The following is a 27639-nucleotide window of genomic DNA, read 5'->3' as shown; positions in this document are numbered from 1 at the left end:
GACTACACTGCTCCTCTAGGTTGTTGGCAAAGGCTCCAACTACATCAGGTAAACCAGACTGTGTTCACCATTGGTGGAAGAGGTTTACAGTCTGTGCATAGAGCTTTAGTCATTTTTCAAAGCGTTTTGTCGTCTGTGTTTAAGGACTCAAGTTTTGTCTCCCACTGTTGATTTTGATAGTTTTTAGGCACATATCGAACATTTTTTGTAGCTCTGATGAGTGCTTGTCAGAGTTCTCTGGTCAAAGTTATGTGGTATTGGCATCTGGCTCTGTTCTTTTCATGGATCAGGTTTTTAATCTCATCCAGAAGTTGGTCAGAGTTTGTGCATGGCACATCCACAGTGGCAGCTGTTAATGCAGTTACTATCTACTTTTCTAGGATTGAAATTGAGTCATCGAGTTTTTCCTTCAAGTCAATGGCTGGAACTCGATTTGTGTAGAGAAGTGTTAGTTTTGTCCAGTTGACAGTTGGGACATGATCTGGGTTATTTTTATGTTATAAGTCCAGTTAGAGTAAAACTGAATTGTAGTCAGAGCTGAGGTCATCCATCACACTTATTTGGTATTGATGCATGATATTTTGTAGTAGTTGTTTCCTGGGTTAAATATGAGCCAGATTATGAGTACAAAGTCTGGGACTCTGATCTGTTGTTGATAATCAGAGAGTGGCTGTTGGCTTCTCAAACTCAACCTGGAGTTGATCGGACCATTTTGTTTGCAAGAAAGGTGCTAGGGAATTGGACCTTTGACCAAGTTGTTTAATCTATGTCTCAGCTCTGGGTTAGTCCCAAGGGGGTGGAAAGAAAGGAAAATAGTTCCATTGCACAATGGAGGCTTCAAGACTAATGTAGCAAACTACCGACCGATCAACATATCAGGACTTATAGTGAAGGTACTGGAGAAATTAGACAAGAGCAAAATACAGAAATGGAATACTATATGGGTGCAACATGGTTCTGTGATAAGTAGGTTGTGCCTCAGTAACTTGCTCACATTTTATAATACAGTGGCAGTTTAGTTGGATAAAGGTAATGGGTTTACAGTGATATTGCTGAATTTTGCAAACACTTTTGACAGGATAGAATTTTGATTAGAATTCCATAATCAATAAATTGCAGCACGGGGTTGAATATAAAGTTGGTCAAGAAGATAAGAGAGTAGTTGATGGAACATTATCAGAGAGTAATTTATTCAGGAGTAGAGTCCAGTAGAAGGCCTGTGATTAGTGCTGTGCCACAAAGCTCTGTTCTTGGGCTACTAGTTTTAATCTGCTCACTCATTAACAATATATACGAAAGGCTCTGAGGGGAATTATTCAGTTGTTTGTCAATGATAAAAAACTGGGTAGAGCAATAGTTAATACAGATGATGTTAAAATTTTGCAGGATGATTTGGATAGACTGGCAGTCTGGACAAAGGGGAATGGATGCGAGCTTAATGTGGCAAACTGTAAGGTTATACATTTTGGGGCTAAAAGATTAACAGCTGTATACCACATTGATGGAACTGTACTCCCTCTATGGGGGAAGGGTGACTAACATGACCCTTATTGGGGCCTCTTCAGTGCTTTTCTCTGGAACATGAGTGGTTCTGTTTGGTGGTAGGGTGAGCCTGTCATTGAGCCTATCTTCTCTGGTTTTGTATTCTCTGGTCAAAATTATGAAACTTTCACAGTTTCTCTATACATCCTGAAATAATGTATTAGTATTATTATTCAGGCCTCCATGGATTCAAAAGACTAATTGTGGGAGGTCCTTTCTAAGAAACACAAGTCTATCAAGACTCATCGAGGGAGGTCCCTCCTAGGAAATAGGCACTGACCGTTCTCGCTCTCACCACTCTATCAGACAATGCATTCCAAGGGTTCAACCACCCTCCATGCAAAGAAACCACTCCTCACCCTCTAGCTCACAGTTTCTTTTTGTAACTTCCAGGGATGGCCACTTGTCATGACTTACTCCTGCTGTTCAACCAAGCGAAAGAACTCCCCAGTGTCAACCTTGTACCCACCTCTCAACAGTTTAAAAGTCTCAATCATATCACCTCTCCTTCTTCTATCCACCAAACTCTGCAGTCCACACTCCCTCAGCCGATCCTCATAACTAATTGTACAGTCCTAATACCATCTTTGTTATCTGCCTTTGTACCCTTTCCACAGTTAATTTATCCCCTTCAAATCCTGAGGACCAGATGAGAACAACAGTCCAAGTGGTCTGATCAGAGTCTTATACAATGGAATGATAAACATTTTATCTCTGCAGGTCAGTGTCCTTCTCATTATTGCAGCACTCCTCTGTGTTACCTTCACTACCTTTGCAATATATTCCCTAAATTCAGATTTCTATCAATCATCAACTCCAGATCTCTTGTTTCCCCTACTTCCTCCAGTTTAACTCCTCCCATAGAGTATGCAGCATCCTATCGATGTGTCCCAAACCTCAAGACCTTACATTTTGCTGCATTAAACCGATACCCCCATTCATTTGCCCATCTATCTAGCTTATTCAAATCCTCTTGCAGGGCTACCACATCTGCACTATTACTAATAACCCTTCCCAACTTCGCATCACCCGCAAACAACTGAATATCCCCTTGCAATCCACGGACAATGTCATTGACATAAAGGTTAAACAATACAGGTCCCAGTACTGAGCCCTGTGGAACCCCACTTCTAACCTTCTGCCTCTTTGATATTGCTCCACCATACACAACTCTCTGATACCTATCAGACAGCCAATCCTGAATCCAGTTGACCAATCTGACATCCAGACCCACGTGCTGCAACTTGAATATCAGCTTATCATGTGGCACCCTGTCAAATGCCTTTGCTAAGTCTAGGAAAATGGTAGTATATGCCTTTCCTTCATCTAATGCTCGTATAAGTTTATCATAAAAGGCTGGCATATTGCTAAAACAAGAGCGCCCACTTAAAAAATCCATGTTGACTCTCACAGATAACATTACCCTCATCTGCCCAATGCTGTATACAGTCCCTCACCACTTTCTTCAAGATCTTACTAATGATGACACACAAACTGGCCTATAATTAGACACTTCCAGTCTGCTACCGCTCTTATGCAACAGCACCATCTTACCTTCCTTCCATTCCATGGGCACCTTTCCCGCAGCCAGACTTTCACTGAAAAGCCAGGTCAAAGGCCCTGTCAGTTCCTTAGCACATTCTCTCAAAACTCGTGGTGAAATACCATCCAGTCCCACAGCTTTACTAACATCCAGAGTACTCAGCATGTGGAACACACTCCCCTCCTGCACCTCTAAACCTCGAAACTGCCCTATCCGTCTAGTATTCAAATTGACTCCTCCAGGATGAAATACTCCAATAAAGTGTTAAGTAAACAATTCCACTATGTCCTCTGCATCAGTCACTCTGTCATAGTGGATATTAAAGATCCAACAATGTTAGATCTTTAATATCCACTATTTCTATATAATTTACATCTCTGAAATGAAGCCATATGGCTCTTTCTTTATTAATTAAATAACCTTGATTTTAATAATCATGTGGAAATGGATGTGATATCACTGTGTATACAATGGGAATGTGCAAAATAACTGGCAGTGTCCTAGACTTGGTTGTTCAACAGAAGTCTAGCAACAAGTACCATCCCAGAAGAGTGGAAAGAGAGAAAAATAGCCTTACCGTAGAAGGGAGAATCCAAGTCAGTACTGTCAAGCTATTAACACAATGTCAGGCCATTATGTATATCAAATGTAGTGATGAAGGTGTTGGAGATAGAATATAAACCTGTATTGATGTGAATGGAAATCTTTCAAGAGAGTAGCATGGGTTTGTTAAGAATTATGGGTTTGTGCTTTAGTAAGTTGATTACATTTTATAAAGGAGGTGACTAGTGTAGTGGACAGAAGTGATGTCTATGCTGTGATTTATCTGGTTTTGCTAAAGCATTTGATCAAGTACCACATGATAAAATACTTTTGAAACTGAGTAGAATAGAGATGGATAGTCATTTGGTAGTTTGGTTACAGGGATGGTTGGCATAAAAGGAGCCAGCAGGTTGTGTACAGAAGTGTCTTGTCCTAAAAGGGGAAGTTGACAAGTGGGGTACTACAGGGTTCTGTTTTGGGATCACTGTTGTTTAACTTATATATCAATGATATAGTTCACGGTGTGAATGGAGATATTCAGTTGTTTGTTGATGATGCTAAATTAAGAAGAGCAATGTCAGGAAATTCTGATGGGTTGCTGTTACAAGAGGATTTGAATAGGATGGTGCTTTGGGCTGAAGATGGGAATGCCACTTCATTGTTACTAAGTACAAAGTGATGCACTTAGGCCAAAGAAGATGGAATGAAGGTTATCATACACTGGAAGAATTTTGCTTCAGGAGGAGGCAAGGGATTTGGAGACCTTGGTATATAGGGAACTGAGATTTGGGACACACATCAGGAAAGTTGTAAGGGTAACCCGAAATATTGCTGTTATAATGCAAAGAATGGTGATATATGTATGGATAAGGAGATGATAGTTCCATTGTATAAGGTACAAATTAGGCCTCATTTTTTATGGGTGCAGACACAGTCACCTGGGTATAGTGGAGATAAGGAAAGAATGCAGAGCTGAATAACTGTCTTAGGACTCTGCAATACTGAGTATGAGGACAGATTGAGGGAATGAGGTCTTCAGAGCTTGGTAGATGCAAGGAGAAGGAGGAGTGATATGATTGAGTCATATAAGTGAGAGAGAGAGGCCTATCAAATAGATACAAGATAATATTTGCATAGCATAATGGATGATGAGAGAATGAGAGGTCATCTCTGGAAAATTGTACAAAAGTCATATTAAGTGAAAAGGAGATTTTTTGCTTGGCAGGTGGCTAACGAGTGGAATGCATTGCCAGAGTGGGTTACAAGTGCTCCAATAGTAGTGAATGTATTAACCAAGGCAAGGTATAATAGTTACCGTGGTCTGTGAGTGTTCAACCTCCCATGATGAGTCTTTGGACTCCATGGAGGTTGGAAGTAATACTAATTCTAACAATTTGGTTTGCTTCTGTTACCTCCCTACCATCAGTGCTTGTTTAGTTGACCTTCCATAATTATTTGTTTAAGTAAGAGCGGCTGTAAACGTTGTACGCTACCGATATTATTAGTGTGGGGTTATTTTTTCTTGCTTAAACTAAATACGAAAACGTTAATATTAGACCTAGTAACCTGCAGAGAAAAAAAAAAAATGGCGGCTGCATTGTCATTCCATGATTTTAATTTGGATTTCAGTAGGTTCGTTAAGTGTGAGGTCTGTTATATGTATTCCTTCGATTACATAAATGATTTGTGGATGTTTAGTGCGGATGGAAGAAGGGTGTGTGCGAAATGTGACCTGAACGAGGAATTGATGAATGCGAATATGAAGTTGATGACAGAAAGTGCTAGTACAGATTGTGTCGCGAGTGCACGTTTGAAAGAGGATGGCGAGAAAGACAGGCGAAAAAATGTTAAAAAATCAGGAAAAAAGAAAAAGAGCGATTTGACAACCGTAACGGATGTTAAAAGGGACGAAAGTGAGGCGGAAAGAAACGAAATTGAGAGAACGAATGAAAGTAGAAATGGCGTGGTGCAGAAATCGCAAGTAAAAAAAATCGAAAGAATGAATGATAGCGAAAAAAGAATGACTGATGGCGAAAGTTGGACGCATGTTGGAACGAAAGTACTGAACCAAAGAAAGATGAATGACAGTAAAAGTGAGAAGAATGATAGCGAAAGTTGGACGCATGTTAGTCCGAAAGTACGGAAACAAAGAAAGATATGTGAGAGTGAAAGTGAGAAGAATGACAGTGAAAGTTGGACGTATGTTGGACCGAAAGTACGGAAACAAAGAAGGATGAATGAGAGGGAAAGTGAGAAGAGAAGGTCGAGAGTTAGAAAGTTAGAAAGATTTAATGATAGAGTGAATGTGTCGCGAGGTTCAGAAGGTGAATTGGATTGGATGAAGCAAGAAATGAAATGGATGCGGAATGAAATTAAGAGAATGCAGGTCAAAACTATTAAAACAAATCATGATGGCATGAAAGAGTTAACAAAAGATGAGCGAGTGGCATTGTATGGCGACTCCATTATTAAAGGTGTGCTAGAGGATAAAATGCACAAGGTATGTTTTCCAGGCGGTAAAATGAGTAGAGTGATTGAGGCATTGAATATGAGGCGGGAACGAGCAAAAGAGTTAATTGTATTAATTGGTACGAATGATTTGAGAGAGAACAAAGAGCATGTCAAAATGAATGTCAGGAGACTGCTTGGAAAGATAAAGGAGAATAGTGTGACAGGAAGGGTGGTCAGTGTGTTGCCTAGGTATGATTGTGGTGAAATGAGGTGGAGAGCAAGGATTATGAATGATATTCTGGCTGAAATGTGTGAGGAGATGGGAGTACAGTTTGTTAATGTGTGGAATGAGTTTGAGGGACGAAGTGAGCTGTATGGGAGCGATGGACTGCATTTGAGTGGTTATGGTGTGAGTCGCTTGGAGAGACTGCTGCTGGAAGGTAGAGAAGTGAATAGAGAGAATGAATCAGATCGAGAGGGGAGTGATGTGGAAGAGCAGGAGAGTAAGACAGGAGAGATTGAAGGAGTGGAAATGAATGTGGAAGTGAGTAGTATGAGTATAGATAATGAGAGAATGGGTGTGCAAGAGGAGCAGGGAAACGGGGAGGCTCAGGGTGGACAGGGATACACAGCGTGAGAAAGGTGGATGCTCTAAGAGGAGGTGAGAGAATGTGTGGGCAGGAAAGTAATGGAATGATCAGGGATCAAAAGGAAACAGATGGAATTGCAAAGGGTTCTAAAATGAAGAATCAGAAAGGGAAATGGCCCCAGTCCAGCATGGAGAGATCACATCGAGTGAGTGGTATCAGTGGAACTAGCTGTAGATCCAGAAATGAGTTGTTGTGTTTGTATACCAATGCTAGAAGTATAAGAAACAAGGCGGATGAAATGGTTGCACTAATTGCGTCTGTGCACCCAGAGATTGTCGGAATAAGTGAGACATGGTTAGATGAGGATGACATCCTGACAGGAATAGAGATGGAAAGGTATGATGTGTTTCGTGAGGATAGAAGGGGTAAAAAGGGAGAGGGAGTGCTATTGATGATAGAGAAAGAGTTATGTCCATACAAGGTAGAGATGCAAGGGGGAAATGGGGCCAGTGGTTTTGAGGCAGTATGGTGTGAGATAGAGGTGAATAGAATCAAATACTTGGTGGGATGTTGTTATAGACCTGGTAATGTGGATGGTGGTGATAGCGAAATGTATGGTCAAATAAGCCAAGCAAATAAGAAAAGGGTGATCATTATGGGTGATTTTAATTACGGCAATATAGACTGGAATGAAGAGATAGCAACTGGAAGTAAAGAAAATGAGTTTCTTGAGTTTTTGAGGGATAACTACCTCGGACAGTATGTAACAGAGGGTACAAGAGGATTAAGGGTCTTGAATTTGGTCATCTCATCGGAGGAAGTAATTATCAATGAGGTATCAAATCATCCACCAATTGGTGAAAGTGACCATGAGGTGATTACTTGGGTGGTTGCCAGCAGTGCAAGGACCCCTGTGAAAAAAGGGTATATGTGGAACTACAAGGGGGGTGATTATGAAGAGCTCAGGAGACAGCTTGCAGGTGTAGCATGGAATGAGGAGTTAGCTGGAAAAGAGATCAATGCAGCTTGGGGGATTTTCAAAAAATATTTAGTGGATGCAATGTCTAAATGTATACCACGGGTGAGAAGGTTAAATAAGTTAGGTGTGAGATGGATGAATAAAGAGATTAAGCATGCAATACAGAGAAAAAGGGCATTGTGGAGGCAGCATAAGAGAAGTGGAAGTAACCAATTTCATGAGTTCTACAAAGACCAGGCAAGGAGAGTGACTTGGTTGGTGAGAGTAGCTAAAGAGAGGTATGAACAGCAGTTAGCTAATGAAGCTAAAAAGAATCCTAGGGAGTTTTTTCGATATGTAGCCAGCAAAAGAAAGAATGATTATGGAAGGATGACATTGATTGGAGGAAATGGTATAAAGACAGCTGTTGCAGAATGTGTGGTGGAGATACTTAATGAGCAGTTCATAAAGATCTTTCAATCTTGTGAATGTGACTTCATGGAGAGATTAAGAGCAGTTGATGATGGGGAGGAGAGACTGACTGTAAGTGAGCAAGAGGTGTTTGGGGAGTTGAGTAAACTAGATGTAAATAAGGCTGTGGGACTTGATAATATATCACCGCGTATTCTGAAGGAATGTGCCAGAGAGTTGACACCTGCCTTGACATATTTTTTTAATACGAGTCTTGCACTTGGTCAAGTCCCTAAAGAGTGGAAGGAGGGCAAGATTGTGCCACTTCATAAAGGAGGTGATCGAACTCAAGCATCAAACTATAGGCCTATCTGTGTGTCAGGTGTTGTGGTTAAGTTGTTGGAGAAGCTTGTGAGAACTAGGATCCAGAGTTGGGTTGACAACAATGGTATAATCTTTGATGGACAGCATGGATTTGCTAAAGGGAGGTCGTGTTTTAGTAATCTACTTACTTATTACAATAAAGTGACTGCTTCCTTGGACAGAGGAGAAGGATACACAGTAATATACTTGGATTTCGCAAAAGCTTTTGATAGAGTACCTCATGATAAGTTGACAGTCAAACTAGAGCAGATGGGGTTGGATATTAGATTAGTGCATTGGATTGGAGACTGGCTATCTGATAGGTATCAACAAGTTGTGTATGGGGGTGCAATATCCAGGAAAAGGAAAGTCACTAGTGGAGTGCCTCAGGGATCTGTTTTAGGGCCATTACTATTTAACTTGTATATTAATGATATTGGCGAAGATTTGGATGGAGATATTCAGTTGTTTGCAGATGATGCAAAGTTGGGACGAACCATAAAGAGTAGTGAAGATGTTGTGGCCTTGCAAGAAGACTTGAATAAATTGAGTGATTGGGCACAGGAATGGGGATGTGAGTTCAATGTTGCAAAATGTAAGGTTTTAAAATTTGGAAAACAAAGATGGGATGCAGAATTTATGCTTGGTGAGAATATATTGTTGGAAGTAGAGGAAATAAGAGATCTGGGAGTGATAGTGGATAAGGATCTAAAATTTAGGGGTCACATCGCCAAAATTGTGAAGACAACACAAAGACTTCTGGGAATGATGAGGAGGACACTGACGTGTAGAAGTAGGGAGATTCTTGTTCCATTGTATAAGGCTTTGATTAGGCCACACATGGACTATTGTGCCCAGATTTGGTCACCTGGTTTTCAGAAGGATGAAGAGATGTTGGAAAGGGTCCAAAGGCGACTGATTAAGGTAGTTTCTGACCTCTGGAATGTCGAGTATGAGGAAAGATTGAAAAGATGTAATTTGCAGAGACTAGTGGAGAGAAGGAACAGGGGAGATATGATAGAGACCTACAAGTTGGTAAGGGGTTGCTATAGGATCAATGGTGGAGAAGTTCAACAGCGAATAGTGGGAGATCAGGGGAGAACCAGAGGTCATCCCTGGAAACTGTATAAAGAGGGTGTGAGTAGGGGAGTGAGAGGCAGGTTTTTTTCGTGCAGAGTTGTGAATGATTGGAATGCCTTGCCTGAGAGTGTGGTGTCTGCAAGGAGTTTGAATGTGTTTAAGACCCGGTATGATGAGATGTGTGTGAGATAAAAGGACCTCCTAGATAAGTCTTTGACTCCATGAGGTCTTGTTTAATAATAATAATAATAATAATCACTTGGCCAGCCTGGCTGGCCGAGTGGTTAGTGTATCCGCTCCCCAGCCAAAAGGCTGCAGGTTCGAATCTTGCCGTGGGCATAGATGTTTGTGATTGTCCGTGGAAATACTAGTGGTGGTGGTGGTCGGCAATAGATGGTGTTGATGTAGTTGCAGTCAGTTGGTTGATTGTAGTGGTGGAGACAAAGTTGTAGAATAGATGCCCTCCCTCGATGAGTCTTTGGACTCCCTGGAGGTGATAAATAATAATAATAATAATCAATGCTTCCTCTCATAATTAGCTATAACCACAATATAACTTGCAAAAGTAAAAATAATTTATTCATTCAACTAGTTTTCTATGAATCATGCATTCTTCATTTTCTAGCAGTTCTACAACTTGTTACCTCATTTAAAAGTGTTTGAAAGCAATTACTCCCAACATTGCTATCTCTTGTTATATAACCTATTTGATCTTTGATTCCTTTTAATATACTCTTTCATCAATTTCTAAGCTTTCTTTAACACCACCAAAATATTCTTGTGTCTTTAAATTCATACTCTATATTATTATTAGAGTCAGAGACTCATCATGGGAAGTACACACTACCACACACAAAGCTCATCCAACCATGCCTTTCCATTGAATGTAGACACATTGAACCAATCATTCAATGTGTCTACATTCACAACACATTCAGGTAATGCATTCCACTCACCAACTACTCTCCATGTAAAGACTTGCTCTCACTCCTCTGTTTACACCCTCCTTATATAGTTTCCAGGGATGGCCTCTTGTTCTATCCTCCTCTCCCATTCTATGAAAAATTTCTTCCATGTCAACGTGATAACAACCCCTGACTAACTTATATGTCTCAAATCATATCTCCCCTCCTCCTTCTATTCACGAGGTGTTGCAATTTGTTGGGTTGGCAAATAAGTTCGTTCGGTTTATGCGTTAGTACAAGTTTACGCCGCTTCACCTATCGCTATTGTGCAGTTGAAAGACGACATTTCACATAACCTTTCAGTGAATTTTCGTTTGGCCTACTTCAGTTGCGTGTATGTAACATATTTTTAGAAATGGAAGGAAATAACGTATATTACCAGCATATTTTGCTTTTTTATTTCAAAAAAGCCAAACGAGCTGCGGAGGCCCATAAAAAATATGCAGCGTATATGGGGATGGTGCTTTAACAGAACGCGTATGCCAAATTCCGTTGTGGAGATTTCAACGTCAGTGATGCACCTCGCACCGGTCGCCCAACCGAGGTTGATTCGAGTGTTGTGAAGGATATCATCAACAAAAATCCATCACAAATAGTTCGGGAGATTGCTGCAGTACTGAACATATCCCATACAAGCGTTGAAAACCATTTGCACAAGCTGGAATATGTTTCAAAACTCAATGTTTGGATGCTGCATGAATTGACTGAGGCCAATATGACTGCTTGCATATCCATCTTGTTAAACTTTGATAAACTGAGATTCCTAAGAATTCTAACTTTATCATCATTTAACAGGAAAAACCTTGTAGGGAACATGCTTGCTTCTAGGTATGTGCTGTGTGCAACTGGTAAAATATAGATTGCATTATTATAAAGAAAAAAGATTGTGAATATTTCAAGGAAGGAATACTTACTTGATTGTATAATGCCAGTGATACGTTATAAATAATAATATTTTGTTAGAATTGATAATACAATGTTTTGTAGTATGACTCGCATTAAGCTGCTGTGAACAAAAGTTCAAGGTGCACGGCGACAGAAAGAAAGGTTGCCCCAGGCAGTCGCATGCCCATGGCACGTGCAGAAGCGAGTGGTCAGAAAAAACAAATAATACAAAACGAGACCTACATGGGAGAAATTATACACATTGGGCGAGCTACGTGAGTTATGGTGATTGCTGATAGAGGAGATGATATAAAAGGGTTGGGAACCCCCCCCCACCCCCCACACACACACGCACAAGGCTTTCTTTTCTCTTCTCTCTTGGCTGGTAGTCTCATGTATTCTGGTGGGTAGACAGTTGCATGGAGGAGTGTCTCTGTCCAGGAGTGCTCGCACAAAGGATCAGAAAAGAGTTCTGCTAGGAATCCCGAGGGCGTTAACAGGATATGCCACTTACGAGCTGAAAGGATCACGCGCTCCTAATTGTACGATGAAAGACCACATCTTTTCGACTGATGGGCAATTCATGGAAAGGGCTCAGCATCTAGGCAACAGGCCTCACAGAAGCAGAATTGCCTTACTCCATCGTTATATCTGGAGTGGGCTAGTTATGCTGGGATCATGTGGACTTGTCTTTAACCAAAGAAATCCATGCCATAGCACCGACTAGAATCGGAAGGGAGATCGATCAGAGAACGGCAGTCAGAAGTTGAAGGAATAAGTATGAAGAACCAGTGTGTATGGTAACGTTGAAAATTCTTTGTCTATATAACGTGTATAAGAAAATGTTATAAATGAGATTAAGGGAAATTGAGGACTTTCATATAATTAAGTCAGGACTGTAGCACCTTAATATTAGAATGCATAGTGAGGTAACGCCTATACGGTTAAACTAATGTGTATGTTTTTGAAAGTATTAAGAAGGTTTAGTCTGAGTAATGTGATATGATATGAAGATTAATGTGAATATTGCAGTCAAATTTTGTCAGTTTGTGAAATAACATATTGATGTTGTTTCTTGATGTTCCTTACTTAATAAGGATACCTATAATTTTCTCTGATTAACATTGAAGTTTTGGATTGAGTTTCTTTACATTGTAAATTGTATTAATATGTCAAATAAACTTCTGCTATCTTTAATCCGAGTGGCTGAGTATTAGAATCCGATGCACCACTTGCAAAAAGATACGAATCTAAGCGGGAGAAAATAGATTATGTTACAGGTCACGATTACAAATCAGTAGTCATTATAGTACACCTTTGAGATCACTTCTTGATTAAAATATGTTTAACTTAATCTAATAGCTTAGGTGGCACAGCAAAAAAATATAAATATTCCTACTGCTTTAAGAGAAGTGAGATTTCAAATACTTTGCCACAATGGTTTTTGCTCAACCCTGAGGCAATTCCTTTGTGTTTTAGAGGTGCCACATGACTCCTTAGGAAGGACCCAGTGCATAGTACATATATTAATAGAATTTAAGAAAGGGGGACACAATAATCTGTGATTCGCTGCGACGTCGCCAAGATAACGACCTATTTTTGAAGCGGATGATTATGGGAGATGAAAAATGGGCCATGTACGATAACATGGTACATAAAAGATTATGGGGGCACAAGAGCAAACTGCCGCAAACATCCTCGAAAGTGGGATTGCACCCAAAGAAGATCATGCTCTCTGTGTGGTGGGATTATAAAGGTGTTGTCCACTACGAGGTATTACCATCAGGCATAACGATTGATTCAACTGTCTATTGCTCACAGTTAACGCGACCGGGCCGTGCAATTAGCACAAAATATCCTGAATTGGCAAATCAGAAAGGAGTTGTCTTTCACCACGACAACGCCAGACCCCACACATTGTTAACAACAAGGAGTAAATTGTTGCAATTTCTTGGCTGGGATGTTTTGCCGCATCCTCCGTATTCACCAGACCTGGCACCTTGTGATTACCACTTATTCTGATCGTTGCAGAATTCTCTGAATGGGAAAACCTTCGCTAATGTTCAAAAGACACCTGGATCAGTTTTTCACCAGTAAACCTCACTAGTTTTATGAACGTGGCATAATGAAGTTGGTGGACAGATGGCAAGAGGGTCAATATATAACTGACTAGTATGTATTACATATATTAAATAAAATATGTTTCATTCCACTCTGAAAAACTGAACACTTATTTGCCAACTCATACATTCTCTCAATCTGTTCTCATACTCCACATAAAAAAGACCACTGATCACCTTTGTGAAAATCTTCTCTGGACCCTTTCTAACATATCCTTGTCACCATGAAAACCTGGTGACCAAATCTGTGCACAATAATCAATATGAGGCCTGATCAAAGCCTTATAACATCTATTTCTGCATGTCAGAGTCCTCCACATCATTGCCATTATTTGATGTGATATCTTCACAACTGGTGCAATGTGGCCTTTGGATTTCAGGTCCTTGTCCACCACCACTCCCAGAACTTTCATCTTTTCTACCTTCTTTAAAGTTTCATAGCAAGTGCATATTTTGCATCCCATCGTTGCTTACCAAATTTCTAAACCTTACACTTTGCAACACTGAAATGACAGTTCCACTTACCTGCCCATTCTTGCAATCTATTCAAGTCCTCCTGTAAGGTCATACTATTTGTTTGACTTTGCATTGCTCTCCCCAATTCTACATCATCTGCAAACAGCTGCATATCACCAGTTAAACCCATCCCAATATCTTTAATAGAGAAATTGAACAACAATGGTCCAAAAATTGACCTCTGCAGTACACCACTAGTGACCTATATCTGAACTTTTATATGGGTACTTTTTTAAAATTCTAAAAATATATCCAAAATTAATCTACTGTGGAAGTATAAATATTTTCAAATAAATTCAAATATTCAATTTTTTGTAATGCAAATATTAATTTTTCACTTTAGAAATATACCTCTTTTCCAAATCTTCGCATTGCAAATGCATGGATACTTTCATCATCTACACAAGTCCGTGGGGTAAAAAGGTCTTTAAGTAAATACCAAACCAGGGGCTTAGAATGGGGATAGATACTATGAAACAGGTGTAAAAACTTGGTAGGTAATGGATGAAGATTTTGTTTGACTAGGATGAAACGTTTGGAAATAGATGGATGTGCTTTAGTTACTTTTATAATTTGTGAAGACAAACCTATCTCCTCTGCCTAAAAAAAAAAAAAAAAAAAAATGTAAATAGGTAAATTCATGTGAATATTTCAGTTTCAAAAAAAAAAAAAAAAAAACTTTCTTTCCTTATAAATTAACATAAAGCTCATTTAATTACAGATGGGAAAAAGTTATAGTTAAGCAATTTATTATATTTTTAGTTATTATATTCATTATATTCATATTCGTAGCTGTTGTCATTTAATATCAGTTCAAAATCATACAGATAGAAAATCTACAAAAGGGCACTTGCTAGTGAATGATATTACTTTATCGTATCACCTGTCATAAAATGAAAATATAATAAATAATATAATCACTTCTAATGGCACAAACACTTGTTCACTACATCACTGTTTATAGTTTCCACTATAGGCAAAATATAAAGTAGACACATTTTAGAAATTAATATTTGCAAAGTTATTGTAGGTGCCAGGGGGGAGGTACCCCCCCTTTCAAGTTTTACCAGTCCGGAACACGGAGGGGGATTGGGTGCCATAGGCACCAGGGGGCAGAGCCGCCTAGTGTGTGTGTGTGTGTATATACACATATATTAAAGATATCTATACACAGTCTTGCCATAAATACTGTTACAGCTTATGCACACCCCCACGCTGCCCACAGTATTTCATGAACCCGGTTCCATGGCACTGTGTGCAGTCAACATTCATGTATTTATCAGTAGAGAGAGAAAGTGCGTGCGTGCGTGCGTTATTTAGCTGCATGGTTTAACATGCAGTGGGGAGATTGTGAGAATCATGTAGCTGTAATAGCACTTCACAAGGTTAGAATGTAGCCACTTGTTATTTTCAACATATATATATATATATATATATATATATATATATTCATTTTTCTAAATTAACTGACTTAAAACCCGAGAATTATAACACAATGACATTTATTTGATAAAAACGCAACATGTTTCGTCAAGAATGACTTCATCAGGCAATAAGAACATAGAAAGATATTAAAAGACACGACATTAACATTGACACACTCTAAAGCTATACAATTATAAAGCCATGATTTGTTAATCACCAAATTTTTAAGTCTGCTATGACAATTATTTAAGGTAGATCTTTCTTGTTTTGACTTCAGAAAGTTGAATTTTTAAGTTAGCAGACTTAAAAATTTGGTGATTAACAAATCGTCATACGTGCTAAGTCCCGATGAAGAGAAAATTCTCGGAAAAGGCCTAAATTTTGTGTTGGCACCAAAATGCATCCCTAAAGAACTACTTTTAACTAAGATGGAGAAGGCAGCTTCGCTACTTCCTACCGCAGACGCGAGTTTACTTTGCATCAAAGCAATTCTTGCAATCAACAACGCAAAACCTCCTTCTGATAATACAGGGTGTTCGGGATAAATTTGACAGTTTCGTAAGGAAAAAGAAAATCTTCTTTGTATCTATTAAATTTAATGAATTGACAAAAAAACATTACAGGCAGAGTTAATTACAATACTATCAACAAGATTTACTCAAAATAACCACCATTAGCATCGATCACAGCTTCAATTCTACTTCGGAACCTCGAACAAGCTGATGCTACAGTCTCCCTGGGAAGGGCCGCAAAAACTGTTTTAATTTTATCCATTAACTGGGCTTTTGTATTACTGGAAGTGCGATTGGTGTCTTTTTCAACTGCGCCCCATACAAAATAATCCATGGGGTTAAGGTCTGGGGAGTTTGGAGGCCAAACATTTGGACTGGTGAAGTCGTAGAAATTTTCAGACAACCATTTTTGACTTTTCCCAGAGGTGTGGCAAGGGGCCGAATCCTGCTGCCATACATACGGCCTACCATTGGCTACCCTTGTTATCCAGGGCTTGACTACAGTTAGCAACTCCACGAACAAAGCCCGAATTCCAATGCCAGGGTTCTTCAACACCTGTTCCTGCAGATTTTGCGAGGAATTCTGCTGTACGAACGCAATCAGATCGTCTGCTAGGGATCTTTCTTCTTGCTACATCCTCGTAGTCACCATTGCAAGTCTCTAGTTCATGCCTGATTGTTTTTACTGTATTCAGGGAGCATTGGGCAGCAGTCGTAATATCCTTATTTTGATGGCGGGCACGAATCATCATGATACAAGTTATTCTCTTCCATGATTCAGGTGGGTTCCAGCTATCCATCCTTTCTGACATCTTGTATATGAATGAAGAAGGGTCCAAACTTTTAAATGAAGAGAAGTGTGTGTTAATACATGTAACTTACGGAAAAATATAATTAATTATAAATATGTCAAATTTATCCCGAACACCCTGTATATCCCCTAGTGAGAGACTTGCGATTAAAAATCTAAGGATTAACAAGGACATTGTCATCTTAAAAGCTGATAAGGGGAATGCAACTGTAGTTCTAGATAAAATAGACTACCGAGAAAAAATCTTAGCACTGTTAGATTCAGATAGTTATTCGGAAATTGAGAGAGACCCAACAAGAGAAATACACAATAGAACCAATAATCTCCTACAAAAGACCACAGAAATTCCACGGAATACACGGCTCTCCATCCGCTCTTTACACCCCCTCATTCCAAGGTTATATGGTCTCCCGAAGGTACACAAAGAAAACTATCCACTGAGACCTATAGTAGACAGCATTGACTCACCCACATACAGGTAATCCAAATATTTGGCGTCATCGTTAAAAGCTTATGCGGGAAAATCTTCTTCTTATATTAAAAACTCAACAGATTTTGTCTCTAAAATAAAGGACCTAAAACTAAAATCTTCTGACACCATGATGAGCTTTGACGTGGTAGCACTCTTTACCAACGTTCCAACACAGGACGTTCTCCATATTTTAAAAAAAAAGATTTCAAATAAAATGTTCTCTCTGTTATCTCACTGTGTAAACTCTGGCTATTTTGAATTCGAAGGTAAACTATACAAACAGGTCAAAGGATTAGATATGGGAAGCCCCCCTCTCTCCTGTGTTAGCCAACATTTTTTTCGAGGAATTTGAACAAAAAGCAATCTCCTCTTTTACTTTAAAACCGAAAATATGGCTTAGATACGTGGATGATATATTCCTCATATGGGAGCATGGTACCGAAAATCTTCACAAGTTTCTCGACCACTTAAACAACCGCCATCAAGATATAAAATTGACTATGGAGCTTGAAGAAAATAGTTCCATCTGTTTCCTAGATGTTAAACTCACTAAGACGCCTGAATCAATTAAAGTCTCTATATTTAGAAAGCCAACTCATACAGACAGATATTTGCATGCGTCATCCCATCACCATCCAGCGCAAAAGTTGGGTATTATATCAACTCTAGCGAATCGTGCAAGATCTGTACTCTCAGATGAAGAACTGAAAAAGGAACTACAACATCTTAAATGGACCTTTAAAAACAATGGCTACTCTCTAAAAAATATTAACAACCAATTATCCCACCGTCAACGTAGCAACGTAGAGACACAGGACGACTCCAAAGGTCATATCGTCTTGCCATATATCAGCACACTATCCAAAAAGCTGAGTAGAATTCTAAAGAAGTTTAACATAAAAACGTGCTTCTCGACTATGCCAAAAATAAGATCACGCTTCAACAACTATAAACAACCTCACAACCTTCTACAATTCCCAGGTGTATACAAGGTCACTTGTGAATGCGGAAAGCCTTACTATGGGCAGACAGAGAAATCTATCTTACTACGTCTCGAAGAGCACCAGCGTGACACTGCTTATAAGAGAACCAGAGCAACTGCTCTGTCAAGCCATGTCCTGTTTTCAATAAACACGAACAACGAAAGCCACCAACATGAAATAAACTGGCCATCAACTTCAAACCTACACATCTCCCATGATGAAGTAGAGCGCCGCATTGTCGAGTCAAAAGAAATCACCTTGGACCCTTTTCACATGAATAACAATCTTAGCTATAATTTGGCTGACTCTTTCAACTCTACTATTAGATACTGGAGATCGCATGATTCCACACATGCACAGGTGTACAACAATAGAACTTTAACTCGGACTGTAGTTCAAGCTCATAATAACTGTAATTTACAGTCGAATATTATGGCTTTATAATTGTATAGCTTTAGAGTGTGTCAATGTTAATTTCGTGTCTTTTAATATCTTTCTATGTTCTTATTGCCTGATGAAGTCATTCTTGATGAAACATGTTGCGTTTTTTTTCAAATAAATGTCATTGTGTTATAATTCTCGGGTTTTAAGTCAGTTAATTTAGAAAAATGAACATATCCCAACCCTGAGTTAATAGTACTAATCATATATATATATATATATATATATATATATATATATAAAGACATTAAGGATATATATATTTATATCCTTAATATTTTTTTTGTATTCCTCTCCAAAGCATTAAAAAACTCACTTAAAAAGGAAAAGAGGAATTTCACCATTCATTCTAAATAACAGCAAAGCTTTACATGTTTTGAAAATGATATTCATCCCACTCTCTTTTGATGACACATTATGGTGTCATCAAAAACCCCTATCAAAAGAGCCTCCGACCTACATTACACACAAGCTTCCCTTACAGTGGTCTTTATGTAGAAAAGGATATGAGGAATTGGTGGAAGGGACAGATAATTTGTAGATCTATTTTCCAAACCTTCTTGTCCTATGGTTACAATGCCAAAATGATCTACAAATTATCTGTCCCTTCCAACATCTCCTCATATCCCTCTCAACATAAAGAGTGCAGTAATGCCATTACCATTCCCTATCTGGGGCACTTAAGAAAAAATAGCCAGAACTTTAAAGACATATCTTTGCACTGCTTTCAAACTTCATTGATACTGGCTTCTCTTCTCTACTCTACTAAGAATCCACTTCCTCACTTCTCTATTCCAGGTTTGTACATGGTTCCTTATTCTTGCAACTTATCATATTATGGTCAAACTGGGAAATCTGCCAACATCTACCTAGAAAAACACAAAAAATACATCTTCCATCACATGGTCAGTCAGGTTTAGCAGAACATGCCTTGGATAGTTTGCACAGAATCAGATGGAAGAAAACTATTATGGTTCATCACAGTAAATACAAACTTGAAAGACTCTTCTTAGAATCTGTAGCAGATTTGCAAAAAACAGCCTAATCTTAATAAATATGGTTGCATTAAACTGACCATGATTTTGGAAACTTTAATTCTTGGGCCTTCTGCTCAACATCTAAGAGCTACAGAATCCATAGAGGGCCTCATAAGACATTAGTCCTCTTTTATTCTATTCTATACTGCTCAAAACAATTAGGGAGTATTTTGGTTTTCTTGTAAATTATAAAGTTATAAAAATAATTTACAAATGTAACACATTTATTTTAAAATATTTTTAATATACAACAGTGAAGAACATGCAACTGCATACAAAATCATGTTAAGACTTGTCAAAATGTGTCTTAGCCATATTAGCATGTGGGGGTATAAATACGTGGCTTGTTAGGCTCACTTCCACAGTGCATAATTATCACTTCAATTGTAAACTTGTGTCATCTACCACCCATTATTTTGTTAAAAATGGCAGAGCAACATGATATCGCGGAATCCATGGCTTGAAGAGCCACTAGTCAATTAGAAGCTTGACAAACACAGCAAGTTGTCGCTCAAGCATGTAGTATATCTCAAAGTGTAATTTCGAGATTTTGGAATCGCTTTCTGGGGACAGGAAATGTTTGAAATCGTCTTCATGCCATAAGTTTATATGCTTGAAGACCAATGGTTTGCATTCCACTTACTGCAAATCACAAAAGAGCCCGAAGAATATGGGCACAGAAACACTGCAACTGGATAAATGAGGATTTGGCTCATGTACTTTTTAGTGATGAGTCCAGGTTCAGTCTGAAACCAGATAACTGACGTATCTTGATATGGCATGAAAGTGGAACAAGAAATAATCCACAGTTTGTTCATGAAAGACCCCAACATCAAGGTGGGAGTTTGATGGTATGGGCTGGAATAAGTATAGATGGCCATACTGATCTCTATTTTATCAGAACCTATAGTTCGTCCATATGCCACTGCAATTGACCAAAAATTCATTTTTTTGGATGACAATGCTCGTCCACACCGTGCAAATTTAGTACAAGAGTGGTTTGAGGAAGAAGGTATTAAACGAATGAACTGACCTGCCTGTTCACCGGATTGTAATCCAATCTAACATGCCTGGGATGCTTTAAGTAGGCATGTTTCTGCTCAACTGGTACCACCACGATCGCTTCAAGAGCTCAAAATTGCTCTTGCAGAAGAGTGGGGAAATATCCCACAAGAACCGTTTGATCATCTTATCCAGTCCATGCAATCAAGATGTACTGCTGTTTTGGCTGTTAATGGAGACCATATGCCCTATTAAAAATTAACAGAAGCGTTTTTGGCTATTCTTGTTGTTATTCTTGTTAAAATTAATAATTTATATATTAATAACTTATTAATAATAAGTTAATAATTTTGTTAAAATTATTTCACGCTAAAATGTATAATTTGTTAAATTTGTAATAAATAGATTATTTAAACAATATCCCATCAATTACACCCTATCCATAAGTAAGAAATATTTATATAAAGTACCCAATAGTTATAATTATTTGCAGAAATTTATAATTATCCGACAGAAACTAAAATATCCCCTAATTGTTTTGAGCAGTGTAATTTCATTTCTTCCACTTATCGTTTCCAGTATGTTTTTTGTGTATGTTACTACAATTTTAATTTTAACATTGTATTCCTAAAGATGTCTCCATGACAAAGACAAAATACTGAAATGATTAAACCAGCTGTTAAATTATTTCTCATCATGATCATCATCATCAAATTCCTGACATGTATCCTCAAGGGGTGTACAGGATATGATGGTACTACATGAAAAATTTACTTCATTACTAACTTCCTATCTACAATTTTCCTCCAAATCAGTCTGTCTTGCCAAGACTCCAACATTATCAGATCTTATATTTCTATTGTCTAAGGAACTTTGTACCGTATCAATCCACCTATATCTTGGTCTTCCTCTGGATCGTTTTCCTGCCAACCTGGCAGAGAACACTTGTTTTGCTAATCTTTCCTCTCCCATTCTATTTAAGTGACCATACCACCTGAGATTAGCCCTGCTAACGCATTCCTGGATGCTGACAATGTCATAGTTCTTTCCTAATATCCTCATTTTTAATATGATATTGCCATTGATGCCATCTGTTCACGCCTCTAATCTCTCTCATATCTCTGGTCTCTAGTCTTTGGTCAAGTGTTTTACTTCTGACCCAGTTCTCAGATCCATAAGTTAAAACTGGTTTGAACACAGCTAATTTAGTGTTACGACTAATTTCTCTCTTATTCCATGTGAATTTATCAATTGACTTCCTACCATACCAGCTTTGTTGATTCTGTTGTCTATTTCCATATTTAATTTACCATCTTCACTAAAAATCGTGCATAAGTAGCTGAAATGTTTTACTTGTTCCACAGGTTCCCCATTCAAAACACAGTTGGCATTTTCAATGATTCTACCTATTTTCATTGTCTTTGTCTTTTTATTGCTGACCTTCATACCATATCTATTACAAAAGTTATTCAATTTAGTCAGGGAATCTTGCAAACTTGTAGCGGATTTATTTAGAAATATAACATCGTCTGCATAAAGCAAAGAGCTGACATTAACATCTCCAATTCTGATATCATGTTTAATACCACTTTCCTTCATAATGTGATCCATATAGATAATGTACATCCTTGTCTCACACCAGAATTAACATTAAACCATCTTCCTGTAATTCCTTCAATTCTAACTGCTGACTTACAACTCAAATAAAGACTAAGTATTGCTTGATATAATGCCCCATTGACACCATATAACTGTAATATAACCTTGTCATATGCCTTTTCCAGATCGACAAAACTTAACAGATCTTTGTTATATTCCCATGCTTTTTCAACTAATTGTTGTAAAGTAAAGATCCTGACAGCCTCTATTTGGCCTGAATCCAGCTTGTTCTTCACCAAGCTTTTCTTCCACAATTCTTCTCAACCGTTTCTCAATTATACTGGCATAAATCTTGCCCGGAACACTCAGTAGGGAAATACCTCTGTAATTCTCACATTAGGTTTTATTTCTCTTTTTATATATGGGTAGTATCAGAGCTCTACTCCAATTATCAGGAATTCATCCCTCTGTCCAGGCCTTCTGAACTATGCAGTGCAGCCACTGTAAGACTTTTATACCACCATACTTGAGCATTTCTGGTCGAATATCATCTACTCCTGCTGCCTTTCCACATTTCGATCCTTTGATGGCTTTTTCTACTTCAAGTATGGATATGTATTCCTGACTGCATGGCTGGTCAGTGTTTTTTATCACTGTGCTATCACTGCTTGTTTCATTTAGCAATTTTTCGAAGTAATTACTCCATACTTCAAGGATATCTTTTTCTTCTGTTTTCATGTCACCTTTATCATCTCTAACTCCTTTTACAGCACTCTTTACAAATTATTTCCCATTGCATTGTAATTATTCTAGTAAACTATCATGAATGTCTGAGCAGCCTTGTACCACATCATTTACTTTTTTAACAGGCTTTATTTATGCATCTCTTGTGGGAAAAAAAAATTATATATTAAAAATAAAGACTGAGGAATAATAAAGGCAATATAATACAGTGGATACATATTTATGGCCTCGGAAACATTTCAGAAGTATTTCATCCTAAAGGAAATGTGCTTTATTCTAAAATTAGTAGAAAATTGGGTGGAGGGCATAAGACATACAGTACAACAGGAGTTTATCCACTTTATCTACTTCTACTTTGCACATTTCTGAAAAATTAGATCATTTTGATCTAACTCCTTTCATCTCTTAAAATTATTATATTTCTCTCCTTTGTCTTCTCCCTCTTTACTCCCGAAACTATATCAATCAGCCTCTTCTTTGTTATATTGAAAAAATAACTTTTTCAATATAACTTTGTTATAGTGAAAAAGGATCAACCTGATTTAAAAGTAAATTAGTATATTTGTACTAGGGACAGCTGCTCTTAGAATACAGCAATTACTAACCTACAGTCCATTATGAAATACCTATGAAGACTATTAATTATTGTGCATGAATAATCTATATGCCTAATATTGAAGCAATTGTAAAATTTTACTTGGCTTAATTGGCTAATTTCTGCTCATATTTTATACTGTCTTAATGGTATAGAAAATATCTGAAAAGTAATGTTTTCTTATTGTTTGTTATATAACATTTATTTTTTAAAAATATTATATAAATGGGTTGTTTTCTGCACCAAGTAAAGTATATAGGAAGTTTATTTTGCACTTGGTTAGACTATAATAAATTCAGGTTAATCCTTTATTCAAGTGTAAGCAAACAAAGTTTGCGCACTGAACATATCTTCAGGACTGAGGTAAGGTGATACATCCCTTAGTAACTCGTAGCAAATATGGACCAAGCTCTCATCACTCCTTGTCGCAGTATCTCCCATAATACAAAGCACATGTCCTTGCGGACATGTATACTGCCATGCATTAAGGGAAGGGTCACTACCCAGACCGGTTTCGACCTTTATTGAGGTCTCGTCAGTGGGAGGCAGATCCAGAGTGGTGATACTAAGGCAAAAGCAATGGAGAGGTCATATTTACCTATACGAGTTGCTAACCAGTGTACCACCTTATTATTAAATTACTCTGGATTTAGAGAAAGATGTTGGGTCTGCCTCCCACTGATGAGACCTCAATAAAGGTCGAAACCGGTATGGGTAGTGGCCCTTCCCTTAATGCATAACAGTATACATGTCCGCAAGGAGCTGTGCTGTGCATTATGGGAGATACTGAGACAAGAAGTTGAGAGATTCATCCACCTTTGCTGTGAGTTGCCGGTGTTGTACTACCTTACCTCAGTCCTGAAGATATTTTCAGGTGCAAACTTTGTTGCTTACACTTGGATAAAGGATTAAACTAAATTTATTAAAGTATATAGGAAGATCTAGCTCTAGCAATATTTGTATTTTATGATTATACCATCATGTTATCTACAAAAATTTCAAAAGAAAACAAATGCAATCATTAGTTTCCACCTACCCCTTATCTCTAGGAATAAAGAATTGCACCTTGCATATATTAGTGATGAACTACTATGACCTATATTTCTTATATTTTGCTTCAACTACTTTTTTTAAAGGCCTATGTAGCATTGGGGAAATGGTATTTGCATTCATAGTGCTAGGCCACTTCAAGAAAGCTGTTCTCAGTTTGAATCTAGTTGCTGCCTAGAAGAACTTTTTCAAACCCTTTCTTTGACTGATTCCTGAGTTAGTTGATCTCAGGGACAGACAAGCCAGATTTTTTTCTTCTGGAAACTGAAGAAAATCGACCACAGAACCCATACTATTTCAGACAATAGGAATCCTTCGTTGGCTCTTCCTGGCCACAGGTTACTGGCATTAGTGAAACATGGCTGATGGAAGATGATATTGTAAAGTGGGATAGAATGTGTAGATTACAGTGTGTTTAGGAGGGACAGAGAGAATAAAATGGGGGGAGGAGTGTTATTGATGATAGCTGATGAACTGCAGCCAAAGAGAATTGAAGTTATATTGCAGGGTAGTGAAAAGAGCTCATTTGAGGCTATTTGGTGTGAGATTGAGACTGGCAGAACAAAATATACAGTTGGGTGCTGCTATAGACTAGGTGATGGAATAGATGGTGGAGATAGTATGCATAAACAAATTGATGAAATGAGTGAAAGGAGAGTAATTATTATGGGGGATTTCAACTATGGTAACATCGATTGGAAGGAGGAGAGGCCACATGTGAGGAAGGAACTAGATTTTATTCAATTATTAAGGTATAATTATCTGAGACAGCATGTAATTGAAAATACTGGGGGTTTGAGAGTGCTTGGCCTGGTAATAGCATCTGAGAATTTGACTAATGAATATGACCATGTTGCCACCTATTGGTGAGTGATCATAAGGTCTTGACCTGGGAGGTGGCTAAAGGTGTGGAATTTTCGATTAACAAGGAGATTATTTGGTTCAGTGCCATGGCATGTAAAACTGCAAGGTCTGGATGTCGATAGAGCATGGGAAGTGGTCAAGGAGCATTTACAGGAGGTTATGGCTGATTGCATACCTAGGATCCGAATAGTAAAACAAGTAGAGGTTAAATGGATGAATAACACCATTAAGCTTGAGCTGCAATAAAAGAAACAACTGTGGAGGGAATTTAAAGAGAGAGGTGACCTGCAGGTACACGAATGGTATGAAACACAGGCCAGATGGGTAACGAGTGTGGTAAGAAAAGCAAAAGCGGATTATGAAAGGAAACTAACTATGCAAGCTAAAGAGAATCCCAAACAGTTCTTTCAATATGCTGCAAGCAAAAAAAAAAAAACTGTACACGGCAGAATCATTTTAAGGAATGCCGATGGTAAGGAGGTCACTGAATTAGTCGATATAGTGGAATTACTGAGTGAGCACTTTGCAAGAGTATATCATCCAGGTAGTGACATTGAAAGAAGAAGGAACCATTAGTTTATATGGGAATTGTGATGAATGAAGTGGAGGTGAATAGTCTTTTACAGAAACTTAATGTGAATACATCTGTGAGATTGGATGATATACCGGCATGGTCCTTACGTGAAGTGGCTAAAGAATTATCAGTGCCCTTGACCAACGTTCCCTCTAAGCTGTGCACATGTGCCGTGCACACGTTTTACAACTAGCGCACAAAGCAAAAAATATGCGCACATTAGATTTTCAAGATGAAATTAAAATTTATTAATTAAAGAAGTTCCACCTAAACATTATCCTATACATTCTTTAAAAAATACGGTAACTCGGCAATGCTCAAGCCTATAACAATCAAACCTCGCATTTTTTATTACGTTCTCGAAGTTGCACAAAAATTATAAATTATTAACAGTAACCCTATTTGAGGCTAGCGATTTGATGCCAAAGTGAAAGAGGTGTGGCTTAAATGTGTAATTTTTAAGTAGCATATAGATGGCGCGCAGTTTGTTTACATTTCCTGATTCATGGAAAATTCCCAAACGTGATTGGCTGATCAAATTAGTTCACGATCATAATGAATTAAAACAATGGTTTCATAATTTTAATAAAAATAATTAAATACTTTTAAAAACTAAAAAGTGTTTTAAAAAACTAAAAGGTAAAGAGTGAACTAAAATCTTTTAACTTTTTTGCTTAATTGATCAGTATGGTGACTCGTATGGGTGCGCACATACTTTTCAAAAGAAGGCAAATTTTGCACACATGCAAATTTCTGCACACACTCACAGCAAAAAATTAGAGAGAACATTGCCCTTGACCATGTTGTTTAATCTGCATCTTGGGTCTGATTTAGTCCCGAAGGTGTGGAAAGAGCGGAAAATAGTTCCACACCAAGACAACTGTTGCAAATTACCAACCGATCAGCATATCAGGAGTCGTTGTCAAGGTTTGGGAGAAAGTAGTCAAGGGAAAAATACAGGAATGGATTGATGAAAATGAGATACTGTACGGGGGACAGCATGGCTTTGTGAAGGGTAGATCATGCCTCAGTAACTTGCTCAAGTTTTATAACACAGTGACGGCTGAACTGGATAAGGGTAATGGGTTTACAGTGATACTGCTGGACCTGGCTAAGGTCTTTGACAGGATACCACATGGAATTCTAATCAATAACCTGCAACATATGGGAATGGATATAGGGTTGGTGAGATGGATAGGTGAGTGGGTGGTTGATGGAGAGATATCAAAGAGTAGTTTATTCAGGAGAAGAGTCCAAAAGATGGCCTGTGACTAGTGATGCGCCGCAGGGTTCTGTTCTTGGACCACTGCTGCTCAATTTGTTTATTAATGATATAGGGAAGGATCTAAGAGGAACAGTTCATTTGTTCGCTGATGATGCAAAGTTGGGTAGGGCAATAGTGAATGCAAAAGATGTCAAAATCTTGCAGGATGATTTGGATAGATTGGAGTTCTGGGCTAAGGAGAATGGATGTCAATTTAATGTGACAAAATGTAAGGTTATGCATTTTGGGGTGAAAAGATTAGCAGCAGTATACCACATTGGTGGAACTGTACTCCGGGA

General features: G+C 38.2%; 1 protein-coding gene across 7 annotated transcripts in view; it reads right to left on the bottom strand.

Moving 5' to 3' along the window:
- The window catches only part of Ppox (protoporphyrinogen oxidase), a 339913-nt gene that overhangs the window by 186773 nt on the left and 125501 nt on the right, over nt 1-27639 (bottom strand). For 6 of the 7 annotated variants that reach the window (XM_090405976.1, XM_090405978.1, XM_090405974.1 and 3 more), the window contains exon 4: nt 14319-14567. The exons of the other annotated variant lie outside the window; for it this stretch is intronic. In XM_090405976.1, the coding sequence (XP_090262102.1) occupies nt 14319-14567 (249 nt within the window). The remainder of the gene's footprint in view (nt 1-14318; nt 14568-27639) is intronic. 7 annotated transcript variants of the gene reach the window in all.

Source organism: Typopeltis vanoorti, chromosome 16 (genome assembly GCF_054136105.1).
Source record: "Typopeltis vanoorti isolate ZY-2024b chromosome 16, IOZ_Tvanoo_1.0, whole genome shotgun sequence".
Taxonomy (NCBI): domain Eukaryota; kingdom Metazoa; phylum Arthropoda; class Arachnida; order Uropygi; family Thelyphonidae; genus Typopeltis; species Typopeltis vanoorti.
This window is presented reverse-complemented; position numbering and strand designations above follow the sequence as displayed.